Raw genomic sequence first — 25,334 nt, forward strand, 5'->3', positions numbered from 1 at the left:
TATATACAGCTTTTGTGTGAACAGAAACCATTCCACTTACTGCAGTCAAGTGGAGTTGACATCAGTGTTACGCCAGTTCATCTCTTTTATCCTTAGAAAATAAAAACAAGATTATGAGAAGAATTGATTTTTTTTCCTCTTTTGTTTTAATTTAAAGTGCTTTAAGTTAAACATACAACATTTGCTTTTGTTTAACTTGGTGTGTGTGAGGGGGGACACAGAATTACCTGTTTAACTTCAAATAAACAAGTCTTTTCAGAAGGAAAAGCTTTGTTTAACTCCCTGCTTTGATTTCAAGAATGCTTTCAAATTTTCCTGTATGAGTGATCTAAACTCTCTGACTTTAGCAGCTGGGGTTGCCTCAGCCCCTGGTAGCAGAGGAAGGGGAAATTTCACATCAGATTAAATCCTTGAATCCCTCTGGTGTCTGTTCACCCACGGTTGCTGCAGGCTCTGTGAGTCAGGTGGCTCTGTGGCCGTGGGGAGGAAGAGAGCAGAGTGCCAGACAGATGCACTTAGTGACCATCCAAGCCAAAACTCCCTCTCTGGCCATGTTCAAACAAACCCTGGTGCCAAATCTTTCTGAGCATAAAGCCATTGGACTGAGCAGTGAAATGTGTTCACTGCAATTGACAGAGACAATATGAAATACTTTGCTTCTCCACTTGTAGCATATTGATACTTAATCAGCATTTAAAAGGAAATCAGACCGTTGACTCAGGGTGAGCTGGTGAAGTGACCCATGGACTTAAGCTTACTTTTTTTTCTCTGTTCTTGCCATCAACAAGCAGCAAGCAGGCATTAAACCTTTCCTTGAGCTTCCTGCTGCTTCTAGAAACAAGTAAGCTAAGGTAACAGGAGTTCCCAGAGGCTGCTCCTTAGTGGTAACTCCTGATTTGTCCTCTAGCTGGAAATGCATCTCCAGGAATTAGACAGTTCATTAATTATTCTTTCATATTATCCGGGGGCCCCTTTCTACTGGTGGAGCTCTAGCAGCAAGAAGACAAGGCTGATCTGGGGTAGGCTGCAGAGCCTGGTCATTCACTCATGCTGTCAGTAAATGAAAACAGCCATAAATCAAGATATGCAGCTGTGCAATGTCAGTCTGAGCAAGACCAGAATCAGGCATCCACTGAAATTTCTGTTCACAGAGAAATCCACAAGAAAAGAGGAACTGAAACAGGGTTTACAGAAAATTTGCAGAGGCCAGACTGAAACCAGACACGTTAGCATAACCCAGAAAGCTTTTGGATAATCAGGTGTCTGTCTCCGTGGACTCAAAATTCCCCTCTGGCACAACCAGCAGATGTTTGCTTGGGAGGTAGAAGTGAAAAGCCAGTGGATCTGAAATCTGAGCTTCCACAAGAATTTCTCTGGTCGGTGCTGAGCGTTGCCTTCGGGGGATGAGGAGGCTGGAGGCAGGATGTCGGCTGCTGGGCTGGCTCCCAGTGCCTGCGGTTATCGCCCGGGTAATCCCACATGCTATAGCTGAGCTAAAACTAAACTGTATCCATTTCTTCTCAGCCCATCTTTCCAGAAGCTAAAGAGATTTTCTTACTCTGGATAAACACCCAAATAGTATTTTTTCCTTATAATTCTTTGTCTGAGCACTGTAGCTGAAAATATTTCCTTTTGCAGCAATGACTATCTGTGCTGGCAGTAACTGCACTGGCAGTGGTGCAGACTGGCTCTATTTTACTTGCCTGTGGCAATTTATTTTTCAGTTTTTCAGTAGCTCTTTCCTTTAAAACATTTACAAATCCCACAGAAGCAAGTAAGCCTTGGACATGTGAAAAATTCCAGGCATAAAACTTAAATCATAATTAAAAAAGAAATATAAAAAGTAAGACATATCTTTTCATGCCTGACATAGGCCTGATGATTGCCTTTTACTTTTGAGAATAAGCTGTTCACCCAAAGCCATGATAAATCACACATAAATAAAACCATACCATAATTCAGATGCCCTCCCACAAAGGGCAATTCTAAAATGTTCATTTAAAGAAGTATTTTCTCATCTATTTCAGGTTTTACTCAGACAATGGGATGCTACAGGGTGTTCAGAGTCTGGTGGAGAGAAAGGAGAGGAAGACTTTTTTCATGGCTTGGAATAAAAACAGAGTTAGATATCCTACAATTAAAAATTCAACGTGGAATTTGTATTCCCTAGGCACAACACAGTGAACCTGAATAGAACAAAGTCATGCAGATCAGCTAAATCCATGTATGACAAATGACAAAAGACACTCTTCTTACAGTATGACTTCATTCATAAGGAAACATAAAACCGTCTTTTCTTCATTCTTGCTTTCTCATTTGTACTGCTTTCTTCTTCCTGCCTGAATAATGCAATTGTCCTAACTCTTCATATCAGAGCTCAGTATTGAGCCATCCATACCAGTGAGTCAGCATCCTTTCCCACAAGATTCAGTACCTGGGATTTTTCAGGGAAACACTGCCAGCTTGTTATGTCTCAATGGGAATTTTTTTGGAAAACACCTTACACTTGGAACATTAAAAACAACCGTTGAGCATTATGTAGATGAGGGCCAGGGACCCATTATCTTTCCAAAGAATACCTTACCAAGAAAGTAGTAAACTGCCTAGGAGGTGGGGAAATTACTCCAAGCCTCCCCCCAGTGTTAGCAAGTGGTTCCCTTCAGACATCTCAGGATTGAACATTAACTTACTCTAGAGAGAGTGAAAAATATCTCCAAGGCTGAATTTGAAACTCAGCCTTCTCCTTCAGAAAAAGAACAGAAATGGCTATTAAAGAACTCTAGAGTTTTTATTCTTATTATTGGAATTATTTTGATTTAATGTATAAATAGCCAGCTCTGGAAATATACATTTATTTCTACAGGTAAACTTCCTGTGGGAATGGCATCTCTGGGGCATGAGAGCAAACCCAGGAAACTGCTGATTAAATACTAACTGTAGTGGATGGGCCTGTAGGTATTTTAACCTTAAGCAAGGCTAACTGAGCAACAGGACTGATGCTTTTTTTGTGTGTGTCACAGGATTTATTGTAGCTTCAGCAAAACTGGAGCATGTGTCTTATAATACCTGCACAGTGGGAGCAATGATGATTCTTCACAGGGCTGTATTTTCCTAGCATAAGGGTTTTCCTAGTCATTACCCTACATATAATCCAAGCTTTTTGTTTGTCAGAGTTCTTTTACTCTGAATTCTGTGGGTGTTTGAGTTTGTCCTATACTCTTCAGGATTACACTGTGGGATGTTGCAATAATCATCTTATCATGTGAGAGAGCACATTTCTGTGGGAATAGGTGCAATTTCTGCACTTCCAAAGCAGCTTGTAAATACAGTGTAGCACAGAGCAATAGCACAGTGCTCTGCCATCCTGATCACTGCTGATGGAGCTTTGCACTAACAAATCATTTTTGTAGGGTTGGTTATTTAGAGTGCAGTGGTCTGTGGTTAATTGCTGCTCCTTGCAGCCTTAGTATGTACCTTGCAGATTTTCTGCATGGTGATGTGAGGATGACAGCATGGCTGAATGGCAGAGGGGTAAAATGCAATGTAAGAACAGAGCCTTTCTCTCTGCCAGAGCAGGGGAAGGAATTGCATCAACAAACTGTGAGCAGCATGAAAGCACAAAGAGCTGTAATAGGGGTATTGTGTGATTAGAATCTTTTAAGAGAGTGAGGAAGATGGGACATGGACAGTCATGTGTGTTTCAGCCCAATCCTGTTCCTTTAGAAATTAATTTCCTTGTGCATGTAGAAATACTCTACAATTAGTTTAACTGAAGAAAACACTAAATTAACAATAATTAACTCAGAGTTTGAATTGATGGAGCCATACAAAAGGGTTCTGATACCTCCCTGGTTGTGGTTCCTGGACATCCCATTTTGTCTAAGCATGCACATTTTTTTCTATTCCTGTTTAATGCAAATGCAGTGCTTGCCTGCTCATTTTTCTATGACTGTTTAATATGCACTCAGCCACTGGTGTAGCCCTATTCCAGGATGGAGGCTGGTGTGTCCTGCCCTGCCTTCAGGCTGTCAGGTCCCCTTCCCAGCAGTGATGGGTAGGATCCCCTGAGGCTGGGGAGGAAGTTCACTCCTGTTGCCACCTCCCTTCTCTGTGTGCTGTTGGACAAGGAGAGGTAGACACTAGCAGCTCCAAGTAAGGCAGGAAAATGAAGCAATTATCTCCACCCAAAGTTATCACTAGGATGGATTGCACTCCAAGGCAGAGCTGGGCTGTAAGACCATGTTTCATTCAGACAGTGATGGGGTGGGAAGGGCGGGACACAATTTCAGCACACAGACCTTTGCAGTAACTTCCTTGGTGGGACTGAACTCCCTTGTGCTGTGTTTAAATTGTCAAGTCCATGGAGGGTACAGAGAGAGCCTGGGAGCATCGGTGGGTCATCACTTCGACAGCCAGGCATTGAATGGCTTTGATGCTGCCATTGCTTGTCTGTGAGCATCACCCAAATACTGCTATGGGGTCTTTGTCAGCAATTGCCAAAGAAATCCCTTCTTTTCTGAGTACTTGACTTTTGTGACTGTTTCAAGAGACAGTCTAGTTTTGTGGCACCAGGTGCAAAATTTTTCTGCATCATTCCTCTGTCTTCTTGAGGTTTCAATGTGTCAGTCTTCTCAGACTTCCGAAAACACTTCTCAACAGCAGTAACTACCCATTCCGTGAATCCCTGTGTTGGGTCCCAACCGATGCGGTGTCAAACCAAGCTGCTTCTCTTTAGCTCCAGAGACGGGAATAGCCCAGTTTCCCAATGGCTCCACCAGCCTGCCAGCTACTCTCAGTTTGTTTTGCTGCAATCCAAAAAACACACCCTACTTTGAGCATTGACACATCTCCCAAGTGTGGACACCCTTCCCAAAAATGTGAGCCTATGTTAGTCTTCCCTAACTGCGGCCAGAAGAAAGAGGCTTCTGCAAAACCGCTGGTGTTTAAGCACCTTAGTCTTTGATGTCTCAGTCTTGTCCCTTCAAAGAAAGTAAAGACCTGCTCTATCTCTTACTGACACTGAATTTTCATTGTATTAAATGGGTTAATCATCCTTTAGGATGTGTCATTTCACCCATCTAAAGTGCCATAGGCAGAGCTGTAGCACAGCTCAAATATGAAACCACTGATACTGTTCAATAGAGAGAAATTTTATTATGTCTGCTGACAAAGTTCTGGATATCCAGAATGATATATATCCTACTTGCCAGAAATTCTATTTATTTATTTAAAAGAGAATGAAGACTTTCCTTCTTAGATAAAGAAATAAAAGAGAAAAATATTCTCCAGAAAGTTCTGTCTTCACCATTATTGAACCACACCCTGTCTTCTTCATATAAGAAATATTGCCAAAGCCACAGTCTTTCATCATGTGGTTCCTTTTAAATAACCTCCTAGGTACTAAAGGTCAGGATGATTTAAAAAAAATAGCCTGGTAGTATGAAAGAACTTTTTTTAAAAGCAAAAAGACAAACAGAGGAATCCTACGCAAACTTGCCATAAATACAAGGGATGAAGATGATGATGAGTGGAATAAACTACGTTCACATTGTGTTCATCTGCCTTACTTCATCTCAAGTTTTTCTCAGTTCGAAAGTCTAAAATAAAAATAGAATTATTCAATTAATTGCAACTCTGCATTAATTCTTATAGTCCTTTCCCATAGGTTTGTCCTTGAACTCCACTGGGAATTGTCACACAATGACCACAACCTTAGCTTTGTCTATTTTTTTGTCTCTTCTCTACTGAGCTTATTGCCAATATTGCTTCTTCATCTAACTAAGGTAAAGAAAGAAAAATGCAAAACTTTTTTTTCATTAATTTTTGTCCAATTTCTCCAAGTTATTTCATCAAATAAGTATTTTGAAGGGTGGGCCTTTCCCATATTTGATATCTGAATAGTTTCTGACAGTTTGCAGAAATTACTGGTAGTTTTTTCTATAAATATTTGCTTATTTCTGAGCCATGGTTTTGAGTTACTCTAAGGCTGAAAATTTGGGCACTTTGAAGGTGATTCACGAGCAAATGAGACTATTCTGCCTTGCATGTAGCAATGCTGACCCATATCAGGACAGGCAGGGTGGGTGTCTGAGGGTGCTAAAGAGCTTGGTTGAGTTGCAATCCCCACCACAGCCTGTGGAATCCCTAGAATAAGTTGTGTTCCTGGTGTAAGGTGTGCGTGTGAGCAGGAGTGTATGCGAGTGTGCGGGTGTTAGGTTTTGGTTTTGTGCATGTTCCCAACCATTGCTTTGAAACGTCATTATTCTGTTCTCTACACTTTTTAAAAGCTAATATCTGGTTTTATTTTTTAAATATTAAGTCTATAGCAGACTATACTACTGATTTCTACTCTGAGAGCATTCCTGGGCCATGGTCAGGGACCAGGTCAGGGTCTACTGTGCTTGGTGATGTGACAGCATAAAAAAATATTATTACAGATCTTAGGGTTTAGTTTCTTTATTAATTTCCCCATATACTCCAAAGCATTTTCTGGGACTCGAGAGACTGCCTCAATGTGCATATAAAGAAACATCTAAAAAGCAGGATTGTAAAAGATTTTTGAATCATAAGGTTGTGCTTTAAACCCATGGTATTTTTTTGATAGCTCAGACTTGTTTCCATGCTTCGAGAGCAGAGCTGGACAGATGACAGCTAAAGAGCCTGCCTTAAAGCCCATCTCACTGTATCCCTCAAATATTCCCAAAACTGCGTTTCCTTTCTCTCAGTGAAGGGAAGGCTGACAGGACAGGACAATCCCTGTCCCTGGCTGGGGCAGCAGAGGCAGCACACTCCTCTTGCTTCCTGTTTCTCCACTCCTTTCCACCCTAAGGCAAGGCCTGCCTCACTCCTGCCCAGAGGATGGCAAAACATTTGCTTCCTGAGTCTGGTCAGCAGCCAGGCTGGGAGGAAAGCAGGCACTGTTACCCTGGCAGGTCAGGGCACTCTGAGCACAAAATCCGTCTTCAAGTCACCCCCAAGGCCCATCACTGATTGTTTGCCCCCAGCCCTCACACCTCACATTTTTCTCCCCACAGCAGCATTTCCTCCAAGCCAGGGACACAGGGACTCTTTCCTACCTCCTGCCCATTGTACATCTTCTTCCTCCTGCAGCCTTCCTTATAAAACAAGCTACCACCCCCAAACCCACATTTTTTCCAAGCATTCCTCCCACTTTCTGTTTGCCTCATCCTCTCCCTCATTATCCTGAGTCTTGCTTTTGTTTGTCTTGGCTATTTTGGGCTGGAGGCTCTTTGGGGAAGGGAATACAGTTTAAATGTTGCCTGGTCAGGATGTGTTCAAGTCATTCCAACTGAGTGAAGCTGAATTGATAAATGAGGCACAAACTGGCTGAGAAGTGTCTACCTGAGCATGGGCAACTTATTAACAGAGTCAGCTTTAAGAGGTATAATTAATTAAGCACAGGTAACTTGGAGTTTAGGGGGGAAATCCTATTTTGAAAGGCACAGGTTATAGCTCAGTGCTAAATTTTCCCAGGAAATCCAGTCCATACTCTACTGTAGTGAAGCACAGCATGTTCACATGGTAGTTATAGCTTAAACTGTAGGCTCTGGCTCCAGGCACCTTCTTCACTATTGTCACTCCTGAAGAACCACATACACTGCATTGTTTACAATGAGAGTTACATATCACTACTTAAAAAACAGAAGTATAAATGTATAAATTAAAATGTTGCTAAGAAGCAACTGTGCTTTTCTTTAGAGGAGTCTATCTCTGCGATAATTTTTTTAATTATAGTGCTACTTGATACTATAACTAAAGTATCAATTATAAAATTTTTGTATATGTAGAAAGGACTAAGATAATATTGTTTACAAGGTGTGTGTGATCTTCATTTTGTTGCCAGTTAAGATCATAATTCTCACTTCAACACCTAGAACACCCCAAACCTCCACATCTGTCAGAGTCATGGAAACATCTGGTATCTATTTTGCAAATTTGAGAGTCTGTTGTTATAATCTTTTAATTACATGTAAAATCACTTTCTGTTGTAGAAGTATGCAAATTATCCCAAATGAATCAACACAAAACTAGGAATTTTTTTCATGTTCAGCACCATTTCTCAGCTACACCAATAAATGAGATGCTAATAGCACGTGAAATTAAAAAGGGAGTTTATTCCTTTTGATAAGAAAGTGATACGAGAATTCAGTGAAAAATGAACCCCAAGTATTTTAAATCAGTATGTCCCATTTGTATTCACTATATGGAGAGCAATTCTGATGAGCACCTATTGTATCAAACCAGGAATCTCTTTCTCATTCTTTGATTAAGATCCTCTCATCTGTAATAGAAGAATATTTGTCATACAAGGCTAAATGCTTATAGATTTCCTTTCCTTACACAATGGAAAAGAATATGTTGAATATTCAAGCTCTGTTCATATGGTTTCAAGAAAAAACCCCAAGAGTACAGTCTTTCTCTGGGGCTACCAAATCCTTTGGCTTGCATTGTGAATGACCGCTGGTCCTTAAAATTGAGCTTTTGATAATGACACTCATCCACTCTCTGCTTGTTTTTATGGGGCTCAGGGCTTTGTATGTGCCTCATTCTGTAGTTGAGGGAAATGGTAAATGACTATTTTTTTATGTGACCTCGCTGTACTCCCTTCCTTTAAACACAGTGGCTATATGTGAGGCTTTCCAAGCCTGTCAGGCCCATGCATCATCTTTCCTCCATGAAATTACAAGCTGTGGTTAGGGCAAAGGTTGTGAGCTCTCCAAGAATGTCACTGGGCCAAGAGTGGTGCTGGGCCAAATGCATCTATGGAGCTGCAATTGGTCAGATCACAACCACCTGGGCCCTTTAGATTGGAACCATTAAGACTTTTTTAGCTTCTTCTACACTTTTGCACTGACCATGAAAATCTAGTGCTGATCAATATTTACTTGGTTCACATATTAACTACTAGACCAGACAGGGAGTAGCAGAGACCCAAGCCCAAGATAAACTGGAAAATCCACATAGTCTGTCTTGGTAATTAGTTCCTACTTTAGAGTCAAGAGTAAAACACCAGTCAAAAAGTAAACCGAAAAATTTAATTGCTTTATAAAATAAGATTATGAAATTCTATATAAAAATCCAGCTTCTTAAATATGGTACATTCACTTCCTCACAGAATATTTAAATATTCAGGTCACTTGAGCTATATTTTCACTGTATTTGAGTTAAAATCATTGGATAAATTAAAACATCCTTACCAAAAGATACCACAACTTATACAAATAATACTAAGCAATAATACATTTTTTTTAAATACAAAATGTAAAGAAATTAATAACTCTAAGAGCATGCTACAAAACTTTGCCAGAAAAATATATGGAATCATTTTTGTTTAACTAGAAAATATACAGTGTGCTTTCCAATATCTTCCTAAAATTCAGTCTCATACAATTTCCATTTAATGTAATAAATATGTACAACAAAAAAGTTTATTCCTTGAAGAATATAAATAGCAAATACTGGAGTTGAGCCTGGTCTGGCATTCCTTTCTCATCTAGTGACTACAGTGGGACGTTTAAACTCCTAAACTGAATGTGCAAAAATGCAGGATCAGGCTCTTAGTGTTACCATCAGGTTAATAGCTTTTACAAAAGTGATTTTTATTAAAGAAAAAAAAATAAACAACAACAACAAAAACCACATAAAAAAACACCTTCAAAACCACTGCAGGAGACTTAGAACTATTCCAGTCAGGCATTTCTATAAATAGTAAATCAAAATGTGGTGAAATAACGTTCCAGTTTAATTACTGCAGGCAGCAATTAGGGAAAAATAGTCAGTGGAGAAAGAAACATATCTTGAGTTAGACACATCTTACTTTCACAGATTTAAGTTGGTTCCCTACCATTTCTAGAAAGAGTTTCTGGTATAATCTATACATTGTAAATCTGTGAAGAAACCTAATCACCTTCTTTAGGCTTTGGATGGTTCGTTTTGGAAAGTGGTACATTTTCAAGTGCTTCAGTCCATACATTAAACCTTTAATGGTGTCTTGGTCGCCATTCTTTATTCTCCACAGATTGAGAAGCTTCAGAACTTGCTCTGTGGGTTGACATAGTTTCATTGTGCGCTCAACATCTTCTTTTCCCACTTTCTTGCCTGGTAAGCTTGCCATCAGTGTGTTGAGATGTTCAAAGGTGAGGTTCACGTGGCCAACGTGCTTTAAGACACTGTTTTCGCAAAGGTCGATATCTATAGAAAGCAAAAAGTGAAGTAAGTACAGCACATTACAACTTTACTGTAGCCTGCATAAAACCTTCCAAAATTCCAAGGTGAATTTGCTTTCCAAATCTCTTTACTTCAAAAAAATTCTCTCATCTTTGCCTTTTTTGGGCCCATCTATCCTGTAAAATGTTGTGTGCATGTGATAGGACTCCTAGTATTTGGTTACAGTGAATGAAAATTTAGCTCATTCTCTTCAGAAATGCCTAGGCAAGCTTTGTTAAAGTAGTGATTTTGAATTTTGAAGTACTCTAGGCACTTCACAGACTGACATATGCATACATATTAAATAGCAGAGGGATGAAAAAAAAAAACATTTCTGCAGCATTTTTCAAATCTATTTTGAGTAGACAAAATGTCATTCGAATGTGGTGGTTGTTGACGGTGGCTTACATGAAAAGAGTTGGCCTGACTGTTGTAAAAAACCTTGATATCAATACTGCAGCACTATTTCATCTTTGAATTGTGTCTTGGTAGATTCAGCACAAACAAAGCAATGAATCAACAGGACAAAGAGGTACCAGAACGGAAAAAGAATGGAAAGCCTGTCTATGTATTCCTCACTCCCATGTGCCCCCACCCTGTGGATAAATGTCCCAGTTCAAAATATCAACCTCTACTTTATAGAAGACAAATTGCACTCTTAGCTGCAGGGACCCAGCTCCCTGTAACCTTGGTTGCTCAGATACTACAGTGGGAAACACTTTCCTCACTGGATCACAATTATTTGTATGTTGTGCAGTCTCAAAAGGGGACCTTGGTCATGGCACAACACATGCTCCAAAGTGAGCTACAAGTCTGGGAAGAATTCAGTCCTTGACTGATCTGGAGAAGTGGAATTCTGTTCCTGCTTCCCCTTGACTTCTCTGTGCTTACTGCATGGATGTATCTCAGTGAAGGCCTGCAGGGCCTTCTCCAAGCACAACACATCCCCAGGGGGTATTTGATCCAAGCAATTTTTAAAATGCCATTCAGAAGGTTGTTTATAATGTACATGCTATCACAATAAAATACCTTGGATAATCTTCTTAACCATATCCTGTTCTTTGTTTTGCTGCTTCCATAGTTTCAAAAGCTGGAAGGTCTGCTCTTGAGGGCTGTGCCTTTGTTTAATCCTTTCAATATTTTCTGTGGTAACCTTTGTCCCAGGCAAGCTGTCTGCTAGTATGTTCAGCCAGTTAGGTGGGAGATGAGTAGGAACAGCAAACCTGAACATAGCCTCTTCACACAGGGTGACATCTGAAATGAGAAAGAGAAGATGTCAATTGTTCTGATCTCTTACCTTGCCTGTCTCAGAAAAACAAAACAAAACAAAAAACAACCAAGCAGCAAGAATGATCAGAAAAAGTGTTTAAAAAACATACTAAGAAGTTGTCTTTATAGTGCTGCTTCTCTTTGTGCTTCAGTTCTCTTTGGTCTGAGCTACAATACTTAAAATTCTATTATGGCCATCACCATAGCAGGCAAAGAGCTAACAAGCTAGGTATTCTTATCCCAGATTTTGGTAAATTAATTTAAACCATAACTTAAGGTATGTTTTCAGAGCACTCTTCCTTAATATGATACACACCTATTCCACATTTTTGAGGTGTCGTGTCTGTATTTTCCTGACAGATGTTGTCACGAACGTCATTTCCTTTCACAGCTATTTTGAAACCCAGGGCACTACAGTTTGTGTGCTTAAGGCAGGCTGCTTTGGAGGAGGTTTTATTTGAGAAAAATCCCTCTGGACATCTCTCACATACAGTGTCACTCTCAGGTGTACCTGTGGAAACAGGAAAACAATGCATCCAATTACATATAACCTCAATGGTGGGGAAAAAAAAGATACAGAAATACAAAAAAGCAAGAACAACATTCTTCTCTAAACTTTCATGCTTCTGCTTTTCATGTTTGTGATCTATTAAGGAATCACTTAGGAAAAAAAAGAAGATGCATCAGGAGAAGATGTAAAACAGTAAATAGTACTTTTAAATATGCTTGTTACCAAGTTTAAAACCAGTGCTTATTGATTAAATCAGTAATTTAGTAAAGTAATATGTTTAAAGCCTCAATTACTTGAGTTTATTCAGGCATTACACTATGTCTGATCTTCATCCTTCAACTACACATATATTATGTAAAGTAATTAAGTGGCAAAAAAATGTGTTCTGAATTTCATTCTGCAATAACTGCCCAGAACCTTACTTGAATGGGTAACTTCAGTTCTAGATAAAAGCACAGTCCAACTAAATATCAACTAAAGACAAGAATTTTGAAATTCTTTTTGGTACTCAATTAAAGTGTTAATAAAAGCAAAGAAAGGAGTGTCCAAAGAAAAAAAATGGACATACATGTTTTGTTTGATGATTTATACTGCATAGTTGTTTTACTTCAGAACTAAATATATGATAAAAAACAGAATGACAACATGTGGTTCTAGCACATTTACAAAGAGTAAGAAAATGAATCTATGAAATCTGAAACTCTGCAGTTTAACCACAAGTGGCAGGAAAGTAACAGCACCAATAACTGCTGTATATTCACTTTTATTCATCCAACACTTAACAAGTGCCCGAAGTCTGGTACCTAATACTGCATTATTGAACATGAATATAAACACATGCTTAAAACATATTTGAAAAATTTGGAAACTATATTTGAATAAGAAAACACCTCCATCTAGTGTATTTTTAAAGTATTTTCATGTGGATGTTTATTTTAATGTTAGCTTTTTAGTAATCTTTTATTTATTTGGGAAATCCTTAGAGAAAAAGAGTATCAAAATCTCAAGTTCTCAATCAGCTGTGAAATCAAGAATAGTGCTTGCATACAACCTGACCTAGCACTTCATCAGACAATGAAGGAGTTTATAGTCGCCAGAGATCCTGAATGTACCAACCCCTTCCCCAGTCCTGTGCTTTCTGCAGCCACAGCGTTGCCCTTGTGCAATGTGCACTGCCTGCAGCTCGGGGCTGGACAAAGTTCCAGCCAGCACCTGCACTGCCAGGGCAGCAACAGCTGTCCTGACACAGCTGAATTTTAGCAACTTTCCCTGCTATAGACAGGCTGCTGCTGTGTTCTGGCAGCAAGGGAGTGGAAGAAAGGAGTGTTCCTGCAAATGGTGCATTGTTCTGCTCAGAGCTTGCTGCATAATCTTTGCAGCACAAGGGAGGAATATACCGCCTAATCCCCCAGTGTTCTCAGGACTGAGCATAAAGTCATCCTCCAGCTCTGCCAGTTTCTTCACTGTTTATTTCGCTGCTCTTGTTCAGGGCATGAATTACCGCTGTCTGTCTGCCCTTCTGCCACTCCCTCCAACTCTCCTGGAATCCCCCATTCTTCCCAGGGAAACGGCAGCCGCCAGCGGGGAGACAGAGCTGCCTCACAGCAGTGCTGCTTTCCCAGTGCAGGGCCGGCCGTGGCAGAAAGGAACAAAGCCTTAATCTGCACTGACAAAGAGGGACTACAAAAGCGAGGTGATATCCCAGTGTAATCATGAACAACAGGCAGCCGGGGAAATAGATTTCTAATGCTTTAAGCCTTAAATGAGGCACTGGATCACACCATCTCCCTGTGTGGGTGTGGAATCATATTTTTCTACTCTTAGGTTTTATTTCACCTGAATTTGCATCATTACAAAGTTCTAGGCTATCATATGGCAAAAAACCCCCAGTAACACAGTGCAGTGCATGCTTTTTAAACTCTTAGTTGTTGCCTCACCTCAAAAACTAACTATGGACACAGGAGGATGCAATTATTTTTACAATGTTTTCATTCATTTTTTTAAGGTCTGCTTGGGTTTAGCTGCTTCAACCCAATGGTCTTTTGGAAACCACCTTTTCAAGATATTGCAAAATTCAACATTTTATCTTCTTTAAAAGTTTGCTTCATTCTGAACTGAGGGACTGAAATATGTCTGCCACATTTCACCATGCTCATAGGGATGCATCAGATTGGTTGCTCAGACAATTTATACTTTGTTCAACTCCCAAAGTATTTCTGAGGACCTTGTTTCTGGCCCCTTTTGACTTGCTGCTGAGATACAATGGAACCTCATTAACCCAAGCCCCTGGGTATAATAGTTTAGGTTAATGAAGGTTTACAATATGAAAATGTGGTAGCTGCCAGTGGAAATGCTTAGCAGTGGAAGGGCATCAGGGTAAAGCTTCACCAGCCAATTACTCAAGGACTAGTGAGCAGCTACAGCAGCGACGTTTCTCCTGACGTCAAAGCTGCTCTCCAGTGAGAGGTTCATAAACCAGAAAAGGACTCCCAGTCTGTCATTCAGCTCAGCTCTAAAACGCACAGGCCAGCCCTAGTGTTCCTCAATGCAGGCATGTCATTCCTAGGGAAATCATTCTGTAGTCTGGCTGCCTGCAGGTGTCTGAGGCACTTTGATTTTCTGCATTTCCTTCCCCAGTGCTCTTCTCCAGGCAGTTATCAAGCTCTGGTACAATGACAGTTTACAATTCTTTCAGGTTGTGTTAAATACTGGAGCTAAAACTGTGCCATAGCATTTTTCAAACAACAAATGATGTATTTTGTTTTGAGGGAAAAACAAATTATTGGTTTAACAATTTATGCTGTCTTAAGTGAAGAATACACTCCACTGAAAAGTACTGCTTTGGTCTATATCCCCACCAGACTTTCAGCATTATGCCAGCCTACTCGACGAACAAATAGTTGTTTGCTTGATAATAGTAACAGTTTCCTTAAGAATTCCACTTAGGATGCTGATAATTAATTATTACCACATATTGTACTGACGCTTGAGCTATATTAATGTTGTTATAATTATATACTTGGTGTCAAACGTAGTGCTCCTGGTGTTTGTCAAGATATACAGTCGCTTGAAACAGCAGATTTCAAAATGAAAAACACTATTATTTATCACACACACAAATACTACATTCCAGATAATGTTCCTTTAAAAGAGGCAATCCATCATGTTTCTCATTAGAGTGCAATTTGCTACATTTGCTGCTGCCATTAAGTTACACATTACAGCAGGAGCAGGGTATTCCTCTGAGAAACTTCCTTTGGCTACGCTCCAAATGATGCAGACCAGGCTCAATTGGCTTTACAATTTACTGTCCTGCGATTCCACCTGGACAAGCCGCTTTCCTAATCTTGCAATGCCACGAGCCGGGGACGTGCGGCAGAGCTCTGACCACGCCTGTGCACAGGGAGGAGCGGGACCCACCTGCCTGGGCAACCCCGAAGCCGGGCGGACACTCCGTGTGCCTCAAGCAGAACTCCAGCTCCAGGTACCTGCCCGGGACGCACTCGCAGACTCGTTTCTGCGTGCTGGAGCACTCCTGCTTGACGAACTGCAGCTCCTTGCAGACGGCGCTGCAGTAGTGGCACTCCTCGTTGCTGTTCCACTCGTCGGAGTAGTACTGAGGCGGACACGGGGCGCACCGCGTGGGGCTGCCCGCGCTGCAGTGCCGCTCCACGTAGCTCCCGGGGGGACACTGCTCACACTGCAGCTGCCGGGATGTCTCCGGGTCGTAATGGAGATACTTGGGGGCAGAGTCGTCCTGGATGGTCCACTTGACAGAAATGTCCAAGAGCTAGCGACAGGAAAAGAAAACATCACCTCCTTTTAGTTTCGGGGAGCACCAGGGTCACAAGGAAACCTGCAGTTTAATGAGTTTAAGAGTCTACTCGTGCCACTGTCTTCAAACAAGTATTTTATATTTTATAATTTTATAATTTATATTTATAGGAATCAGATACTGGCCAGCCTCCAGACTCTCCCATGTCTGTCTTAGAATGGGAAAGTTTTAGGATCTTACCTAGCAAACCTAAGTGATTCCTCCCATAGATGTAGATCCTATTCTTCTCCAATTTGCACCCGTTCAATACCACTGGGCAATGACCTTTTAGTTCCTGGCACCAGAGAATTTGTTCAATGCACAGCAAAGGCGAGAACACAAAGCACCTCTGTGTTCTTAAGTATTGAGTACTTCAGATGCAAAATTGGGCCTGACCATATGAATCTGACCAGTGTACTGCACCATCACCACAGATACTTTTAAAAGTGATTCCTTACACTATTTCTCTTACACTATTTTGTACCAGAAATTAATGGCTAGAACAATAGAGGTCACTTTCTAATGCCTTCCATTTAATTTTGCACTGATATGCAGAAGCTCTTGGGATGTAACGTGGCAGCTACATCAAAGGTGAAGACACAGCTTGAGACAGAGGTAAAGAATGATGCAGGTTATGAAGGGCACATTAAGGACATAACTGGATGAGCTGGAAGTGACCAGGCCAATGCTTTCATTTCCTACCTAAAGCCACAGGCTCACAGATGTCATGAAAAGCTGGTTCAGTACTGGCATATGCCATGGCAGCTACAGTCCTCCTGCTTCCTACAACAGTCTGCTTTGCTGGTGTGATTGGGGACACCCTGCCCTGCTGCAGAGACAACCCCCATATCACTTTGGCTTGGTTTAAAATTGAAAATTTGGTTCTGTGACTCCACCAGTCTACTACAAAAATAACTCTTGAGTTGCACCCTCATCCCCACAGGTCTGCCAAGAGCTCACTCTCCTCACTGATAACCCAGCTCTGTCCCAGCACTGCATGTGCCACTTCTCTTCCAAAACTTGTACATTTTATAAAGATGAAGTAAACAAGTTCTGACTTAAGATATTTTTCTGTGTATCCAATAAAATTATAGATCGAACTGACTTGTCTTTGTTGCTATTTTAACCACCCTCAGCTAAAACAGAGTTGCCAATTCAATTTCAAAAAATGTATTTCCTCTTTTCCAAAGGTCCCAAAGTATAAGTGGAATTTTTTTTTTTTTTTTAAGTCTGTGTTTTCTTGAAATGCTTCCTTTACGGGCCTCACTTCTGCCACATCAGGCTTCTAAAGCCATAGTCTTATGAAGTTTGGAAAGGACAATTTAAAACTTCATCTGCATTAACACAATTCACAGTAAACAAGAAGTGATATGAGATGCTTAACTTAGGAACTCTTATTGCTTAGGCAAATACTCTTAAATACATTATCCTGTTGCATGTCTATGAATCCACTTTTCATACAGCTATATGAATGAGGAATGAGGAGTGAAATGCAGATAGTATAGATATTCCCTACAGCCACTTGTAGCTACCCTTGATTAAGTCTGATAACTTATCTGATTTCTAGAGGTGGAGATCTCACTTTTCTTGTGGTCTCAATGCACAATACCTTTCATTGTGAGAAATTCCTTATTAGTCTTTGAAGTTTGATGAGCAACTGCATTTTCCTTAAATGACTGGATCTGTTTCATATGATCTATTTAACAAAGAGGGCACAGCACATTTTTTAACAGTGAGTGGATTTACACTGAGGAAAAATGCCCCCACCCTTAGTAAATCTACAGCTATGACTCTAGTAATAAGGAAGTCCTGGTAATCTCATTAATTGTTGATGTGAACGGTAAAGTTTTCTTCTATGGTTTTAATTCAGTAATAGGTAATGCAGCATCCCAGAGTCCAAGACTTGCATGGACACAAGGATTCCCTTCACAGAATATACGTGACTACAACATGTGGCACAGGCTCTACAAAGACAAGCATCAACCCAGACTTCACGCAGATGTCTGTGGAAACCCAAGACAATTCCCAACAGAGGTGAAAATCTGACACTGTGAAAATTATTAGGGACAGCAACCAGTCATATGGGCAGCATGTCCTCCTCCTGCAGAAACACCAGTATTCCTGCTCTGTTGTGCACAGCTCCTCACAAATCCAGAGCTGTCAGTGCAGTAGAATCTGCTCCTCTGGGTGGTGCCTCTGCCCCTGGTGACACATATTCACATAATGAAGATGTAGATGAATCATTTCATAACTGTTAACTCTGCTCTGCAACATGTAGGAGCAAGAATAACAAGATTTTATCTATTTTCCTTACTCAACTATTTACATTGGAAACCGTGTATGAGGCAAGTAAAGAGTTCTGCTGCAGGGGATGATTCAGCATTAAAATTAATTAGAATTCAATAATCAGAGTATGAAAGAATAGGGGTTTGTAGGGAAAAAATGGAGGCACTTGCTTCCTGAAGAACCTACAGCTGTGGGAAACAAGCCAATAAAATTTGAAAACATTTCAACACAATTTGAGGGGAATTGATTTTAAAAATTGAGGAAAACAATACTTGAATCATATGTGTGTGAGACACACAAAGTTTTGTCCTTGGAAGAGCAAATACCTATGAACTAATAATGGCAACTAGAATATTATTAATCTAAATGAGCATAACCAAACCCCATAATAATAGGATTAATAAATCAGCATCACTAAAAGAACAATCAGTCTTCCCATTTGATTTTTTTCTTTGTGCTTTTAAAAGAAAAGCACATCACATTTGTTTTTCCTTTTTTTTTTTCCCAGAAATATATTACCTAGCTGCAGTAATCCACTGATCAGTGGGAGAGCCACATGTATGCAGGATCTAGCTATTTTATTTAGTAAAATATTATTAATATTTTAATTATATTAATATAATATTTAAAAGATTCTTCAGTCGAACTAAAGATATAAATGCAATTAATTAGTTCAGAATTTCACCAGAGCATTTTATACATAGTTTTCAACACAGAGCCAGATTAACATTACTACTGTTTGAGTACTGTGAGCCTATTAGCACAGCAAGCTGTGCAACTCACTGCCACAGGACATTGCAAACAGTTGAGTTCAAGATGTTCCCTGACAAAGTAATGGATGAAAATAATAAAGGACTATTAAACATAAACATCTCCTTTTGATCAAGAAATCCCAAATCAAAAATTGAATTCACAAAAAGTGATATTTTCTTGTCCTTTTCTTCCATCTCTTCTATGCATCAGACATCAACCACTGCCATAGACAGCTTATGGGTCTTTCTAGGGCATTCTTTTTTCTGGACTTTTTAGATTAAATATAGCCATTACTATGTTGCTAAGTACATTTCTAGAGGTCAATCCCCAATACCACAATTCGTAAGAGTACTATGGGTTACTTGATAATACTTAAGAAAAAAGATCTGCAAAATTGTCCTCTATGCAGGTTGAAAACACATAGCACACCTGAGTATCCTGAATGTTGACATGCAACCTGCAAATCAGAAGTTACCTTTAAACCTACATCAATTGCCAAAGTAAAGTCAACCTATTTTTCAGATGTTTTGCAAGAATTCAGTAGTAATGGTGGAAGACAATGAAATATAATTTTCTCCAGTTTTACTGCAGCAGCTTGGCACAAACGGAATGAAAAGCCTCTTTTGTCCCCCAGTTCACAGAATAAGCTGGAGGGGAACATCACCAAATTGTCCTTTTTCCTGGCCTAACACACACTGAGTTTGTGCTTACATTAGGAATTTGCATCACCTGTTACAGCAGATTGGCAGAGCAAAACAGATGGTGCCGAGCACCTGACATCCACATTATGTATTATTCTGAGGGGATATTTTGGACTAACTTCAATCTGCTCTCATGGACAAGCATACATTAGTGGTTACAGTGCATCTGGTGTGTCTCTAGGGTCCATCTCTAGATTTGCTTTCATCAGTTCAGTTTACTTTGGTAAATCCACTTTGTGCACTCCAGGGCTGCTCTGATGTGGAAACTAAAATACAGTAAATAAGGATGATCAGCAGAGGCCCTTCCAAAGCATATTCCTAAGACAAATTAAAATGGTATTTAAATGCATTTTATGTAATTTTTGACATTTCCTCTCCTAAACTATGCTATGACCAACGTGGTAGCAGTTTCTGTGCTACACAAAACCTCTGATTGATCTGAATGTCCATATTTAAAGGTGGTCTACATACTAAGCACTTGAACGTCTTCTGCAAGAAACTGCACTATTTGAGCACAGGAAAGAGCCATGATCAGAACTTACTAGTTCTGAGCAGTGGTCTCCCCAAAAGCTTCATAGAAAGCAAGATTTCTTCCATAATCATGCTAGCAGTGGCCTGTTTTGCTCTTGCTGGAGAAGGTGTCATGCTAATTTGAAAGAAGGAAGAAATCACAAGTCCAGCTTCAGTCTACTAGAATCAGAATTAGAGGCAATGAGTATGTTCATCCTATAACTTAAAAAAACAAAGCTGGCATCCATCAGTGTTGCACACAAGCAAATTAGTTGATTTGTCATTTAGATGATTGTGTAAAGCTCTGTTCATGCTTGTTTAGGAAAGGTTAATTCACTAGGAAGTGGTACAGAGAAAGTTTAGCAGGAAATGGAGAGCATCTTCTTGGAGAGGATCTGGACTTTTTCAATAGCTTGGCAAGTCACAAGAGAAGCTATGGATTCAGTACAGACAGTGAACTCAGAGAGAACTTAATCCATTAAAGGATAATGCTGGCAAATGAAAAGGGGATTCTCGTCAGAGGAAGGTTGGGAACAGCCTTTCACTGAGAAGCAGGTGTAACAACCCTATGTGTCTTAAATATAGCTCTCAATGCCTTTCTGGAAGCACATATGACGTTTGGTTTTCTGGAAGAGATGGCAAATGGACTGAAAGAGATCCAGGCAGCTTCTTTCAGTTTTAAACCCTCAGCCAATTCTTCATATGCCAGCACTAAGGGAAGAAAATAATGCTCAGTATCTTTTTCATCTTGACAAATTAACTGTTATTTTAATTCATTTGTAAGCAGTTTTTCCTAGAGTTAGTGAAATGCAAGGCTCAACTTAAAGAAATTCCCAAAGCTTAGGGAGTTTTTTGTTGTATGAGTATGAAATGTTACCAATAACAAAATTGTTACAGCAAAAGAAAACCATAGCAAAACCTAATGTCATTAACTGCATCTAACAACCCATTGGGTGAAATTGAGTTATAATGTCTTGGGGTCACTTCTAAAATGACTTAAGAACTCCATCTTCCTCCTTCTCCCTGGGGAAAATCCTGGGCACATCTCAGGATGGCTGTCTCAGTGTGAGGAACTGGGATGAACTGTAAATATTGAAATATAAGTCTAGTGTAAGCCAGTGTGATGCAAGTAAATACTGAGAACTTATTCAAGATGAATTACCCAAGGTTAGACAGCAGTTCTTCATTGTGTCACTCAGCACATTAGGCCTGAAGCTATATTTCTCCATACTATCCTTATGTCAGCATACACAATGCTAACATAAAAGGCCTGTGCAGTCCATTTGTTTGATTCCTTAGAAGATGCTTTTGAAAGAGAAATAATGTGATTGTAAAATTTAATTTCAGATCTTGGGCATAAAAAAAATACATGCCCTTTTCTTTCATCTTTAAATGTAAGGCAAAGAACTGCTTGATTTCTCTTGTTGAATTGAAATGAACTAGAAGACAAAGCACATGAAGTAAAAATCCTTCAAGCATCATCCCTTTAAATCACTGCTTTGTGGCAGAAAAGCGAATGGCTTTTCAGCATATGAAAATATTATTATATAGCTTGGCTTTGTGGTTTTGGGTTGTAGACCAAAGGAGAATGTTTAATTTGCTGAGAAAGATAAATCTGTTTCTGTTTTGCATTCCACAAGTATTCCAAAGCATATTTTCTTGTGTGATAAATAATCGTTCAAGACATCTGTCAGATTGCTCCCAGTGTTTGCATTGGGTTCAAAGTAAAACCTCACAACTCTCCTACTTCGCCTTCTACACAAAGTATTTGGACAAAGCAAAGGCAGGAGGTCTTCACATATTCTCAACCCTCAGGCTGAATTCCTCACTGAAATCATGCACAGGCCCAGAAAAATCCCACTGGCAAAATATAGCACTGGATGATATTATCAAGGTCCTCCTCATCAACAGCTTGCATCTCAGATCCAGCATGTGACAATGCCATGCTGGATCAGATCCATATCCACCTACTGAGGATGACCGCTGTAAAACACTTGTCATCCTGGGAGAAATTACTCCCATCTAGCTCTCATCCTTCCCATCTTGCTCTTCAGGAGGCCTATGCAGTCCTCAAATTTAATCTCTTTGTGGCAGCAGCTCTGCAGCACTGCTGACCCATTTGTTGCTGGAAGCTCACAAGAGCACTGCCCAGACAAAGGACCTTTCTGCAGACCATGGCCAAGTGCCAGGTGCACAAAGAAATCTAACATGTAGTCAGTCATCTTCACTGGTTTGAGTTCAGCTTGTAAAGCTCTTCCACCATTCTACCAACTGCTTCACTGTAATCCACTCACTTTGGACATAACAGAACCTACTTTTGTTTGTAAGACACTTTATTAAGTGGAGGCCACTCTTTCACGTAAGGAGTTCAACTGGTGATGCTCCTGAGGGAGCTGTATTCAAAACTGAGGCTATGAAACACTGTCTTCACTTCTCTGTCAGTAAAGCAATATGCCAAAAAGTCAAGACTTGCAGACATTTTTGAGGCACCATTAGTTGTCATTCACAAAGCAATTTAGGGGTCTAAACTACTGTTTCATTTTCAGTGGTAGGAAAATGAAATTCAGCTGAAGAGCAGTTTTACATCTTTTCTAAGATGTGCTAAATTGAAAGTCTTCATCTACAGGAGTTACATTTGCCTTGAGACTTGTAGAGGGAGAAAGCAGGTATACTTGTAGATACTCTCCAAAATACATGTCTTACATTTTGGAACGTTATTCACCAGAGTGACAGCAAGATTTAGAGTTAACCCAAACCTGGGATGTTTCCCAGTGTAACAACAGTCTGCCTTTGCACTGACAGAATTAATAACAGCTGACTGCTAGCTAGAGGGTGAATGTCCAATACTATGTGCAAACAGGTGTTTTGGCAGAAGGAATAAAATTAAGTTTTCCATGAGATTTGAACAATAGGCGTTGCTTCAATTGTCACAATATCTTTTAAAAATTCTTCTGGCAACCTTAGTGTTTTATTTTTAACCAAGACACATGCAGACAGACAGAAAGAAAGTCAGACAGAAAGATAACTCCTACCCTCACAGGCTGCAAAGCCACTGCTGCCTACACACAGCAAACCCAACAGGCAGGCCAGAAAAAGAATGTCACATGTGCCCAAAGATCCAAAATAGAGAAAGGTCAAGTATAAGGGTCAAGATAGTTACGTGACATGTATTGAAATTCAGCTCTGGGGAATTTCTTTCCATTGAGTCCAATTTCATCATGTTTGTAAGCAGTTTTACTGTTCCAAGCAAACAACACAGACATGAATGCACCACCACAGCAGGTATAACTTTTCTGAAACCTTAGCAAAGAGGCCAAGGCCGAAAGTACATCATGCTCCAAAAGTCTTTTTAGATACAATGTCTCCAAAAGAGATTCCGAGGCATGTGAGCCAAACACACAGAACTTTGAACTGTAGCTGTGCTTCCTTAAAGGATTGTTATAAAAGAGATACTAAAGTTACTTTTCTGAGCTCTAGCACATCTGACAGTACTTAAGCTTCACTAATTTTACTTAAATTTCATGGTAATTTAAAATAAATGGAATAATAATAATAATGCAGTTGAATTATGATCTCTTGGGTATGTACTGCCACCAGTGTATTTCAGCTCCAAGACTCATCTGCCAGAGGATTATGCTGAACTTCACAAAATGCTTTGTGGGAGAACATGAACAGGCACATTACATTTATTCAAAAATCAAAATCCTGATGTGATTATTTTATGACAGCCACAGATAAGAAGCCAGGTTGATAACCAGATATTGCTGAAATTTCCAAATTGACTTCCTGTGATTTCATATTGACAAAGCAGGCACAACATCAGACATGGGATGAAAAAGTTATCCTGCATTTTAATCTGCCAACCACAAGCCTGACAAATTCTGCTTCCCTTGCACCATTAATTACTTTGGGTTTGTTTCTCAAAAAGCTCTTTCAGAAAGTTGAACAGAGAGTAATAAACACGCATTACTCATCAGATCCTGGAAATCTCGTTGCATTTATAAAAAGCTTTCAGAATAAATGGATCTCAGTTCTAATGCTCTGCCACAACATTCATGCCGTTGTACTCACCAAGACAACCCAGAAGAAAGTTACTGTGCTGGCATAAGCAAGAGCCTGCTCTAAATATTATTTTTTAATGTTTTTCTTTGAAAATTTCCTTATGCAAAAGATGAAGAGCCTCCAAATACACAGGATCTGTCTGTAGGCAGGTTTTAATTAAATTGAACTCGTATGACTAAATGGATTAAATAACATTTTGAAAGATTTACTGCACTGCTAACATCTCTAAATTTCCATCTGGAAATATCATACTAAATTACCAAGTAAACAAAAACTTATTAAAGCAGGGATTTAATAACCCAACTTCTTCTGTAATAGCTACTGTAACAGCTACTAATTCATGACTTTCTTGCATATGAAACTGAATTTTCTATGCCAAGACAAGAACCACACATTTGTGAGGGTTTCTTTGTGGAGTTCACAGTGGCTTTCCTGGGTAAGAAAGCCAGCTCAGTATCTGAGATACCAAGAGAGCCACTGCAGCAGAGATTAGAGGCAGGCAGGGATGGAGCTTTTGTAAATCAGAAACAAACATACCAGCCTACAGTTTCTAAATTCATTACTCGACACAGGGTTTTGCTTCAGACCAGTATGAGGAGGCCTTACAAAAGAAGGTAGGAAGTCAGGAAAAAAAAAAAAAAAAAAAAAAAAAAAAAAAAAGGCAAAATAAAAGCAAATCATGCCACTACCTTGAGAACGGGATGAAAAAAATCCCTGCTGTCTCCCTGGAGCTGGACGTGCCTATCACATTCCAAACTCACCCAAGTTTGGAAGGACGAAACAAAAAAAAGGGTTTTACCAAGAAAAACGGGGAGAAGACAAAGCAACCCACAAACAAACAGCCCCCCCCAAAAAAACCCCAAAACCCCCAGAAGGCAAGCCGTGTGTCTCTCCAGGCTGATGCCCGAGCTGCAGTGCATGCAGAGCCTGTGAAGGGACTCACCACAAGCGTGCAGCACAGGAACTTGTTCATTGTGGTCGGTGGAAGAAACCTCAGCGCGCTGGGAGTCGGGCAGAGCCAGCGCCGGGCTCCAGCAGCAGCTGCTCACATTCCCAACATTAAAGACACGATATATATATAGTCCCGGTGTAACAGGAAGCTCGGGGCTCGGCTTTGATCACACATTCCCTGCCATGACCAAACTTTTCTCTCTCGCGCACTCCCCCTCACCTCCCCCCACCCTCCCCTTTTTTTCCTCTT

General features: G+C 40.0%; 1 protein-coding gene across 1 annotated transcript; it reads right to left on the minus strand.

The window, feature by feature from the left end:
• Positions 1–8,994: 8,994 nt before the first annotated feature.
• Positions 8,995–25,124, minus strand: TNFRSF11B (TNF receptor superfamily member 11b). Its single transcript, XM_083876175.1, has 5 exons — positions 25,077–25,124; positions 15,428–15,797; positions 11,813–12,007; positions 11,257–11,481; positions 8,995–10,212 (listed from the first exon to the last, which is right to left on the minus strand). Exons 1-5 carry the CDS (start codon positions 25,104–25,106, stop codon positions 9,824–9,826), a joined length of 1,209 nt encoding a protein of 402 aa, XP_083732301.1. The 5' UTR covers positions 25,107–25,124; the 3' UTR covers positions 8,995–9,823.
• Between the last annotated feature and the right edge of the window lie 210 nt (positions 25,125–25,334).

The sequence above is a fragment of the Zosterops lateralis genome (assembly GCF_965231275.1).
Source record: "Zosterops lateralis genome assembly, chromosome: 1".
Lineage (NCBI taxonomy): Eukaryota > Metazoa > Chordata > Aves > Passeriformes > Zosteropidae > Zosterops > Zosterops lateralis.

Bases quoted from the DNA above. Each gene is read 5' to 3' on its own strand.
- TNFRSF11B (XM_083876175.1), bottom strand. From the start codon at position 25,106: ATGAACAAGTTCCTGTGCTGCACGCTTGTG. The intron at 15,798-25,076 runs GTGAGTCCCTTC...TCCTGTCGCTAG, and splicing joins TCCTGTGCTGCACGCTTGTG to CTCTTGGACATTTCTGTCAA. The intron at 10,213-11,256 runs GTATTTTATTGT...TGCTTTCTATAG, and splicing joins GGTTAAGAAGATTATCCAAG to ATATCGACCTTTGCGAAAAC.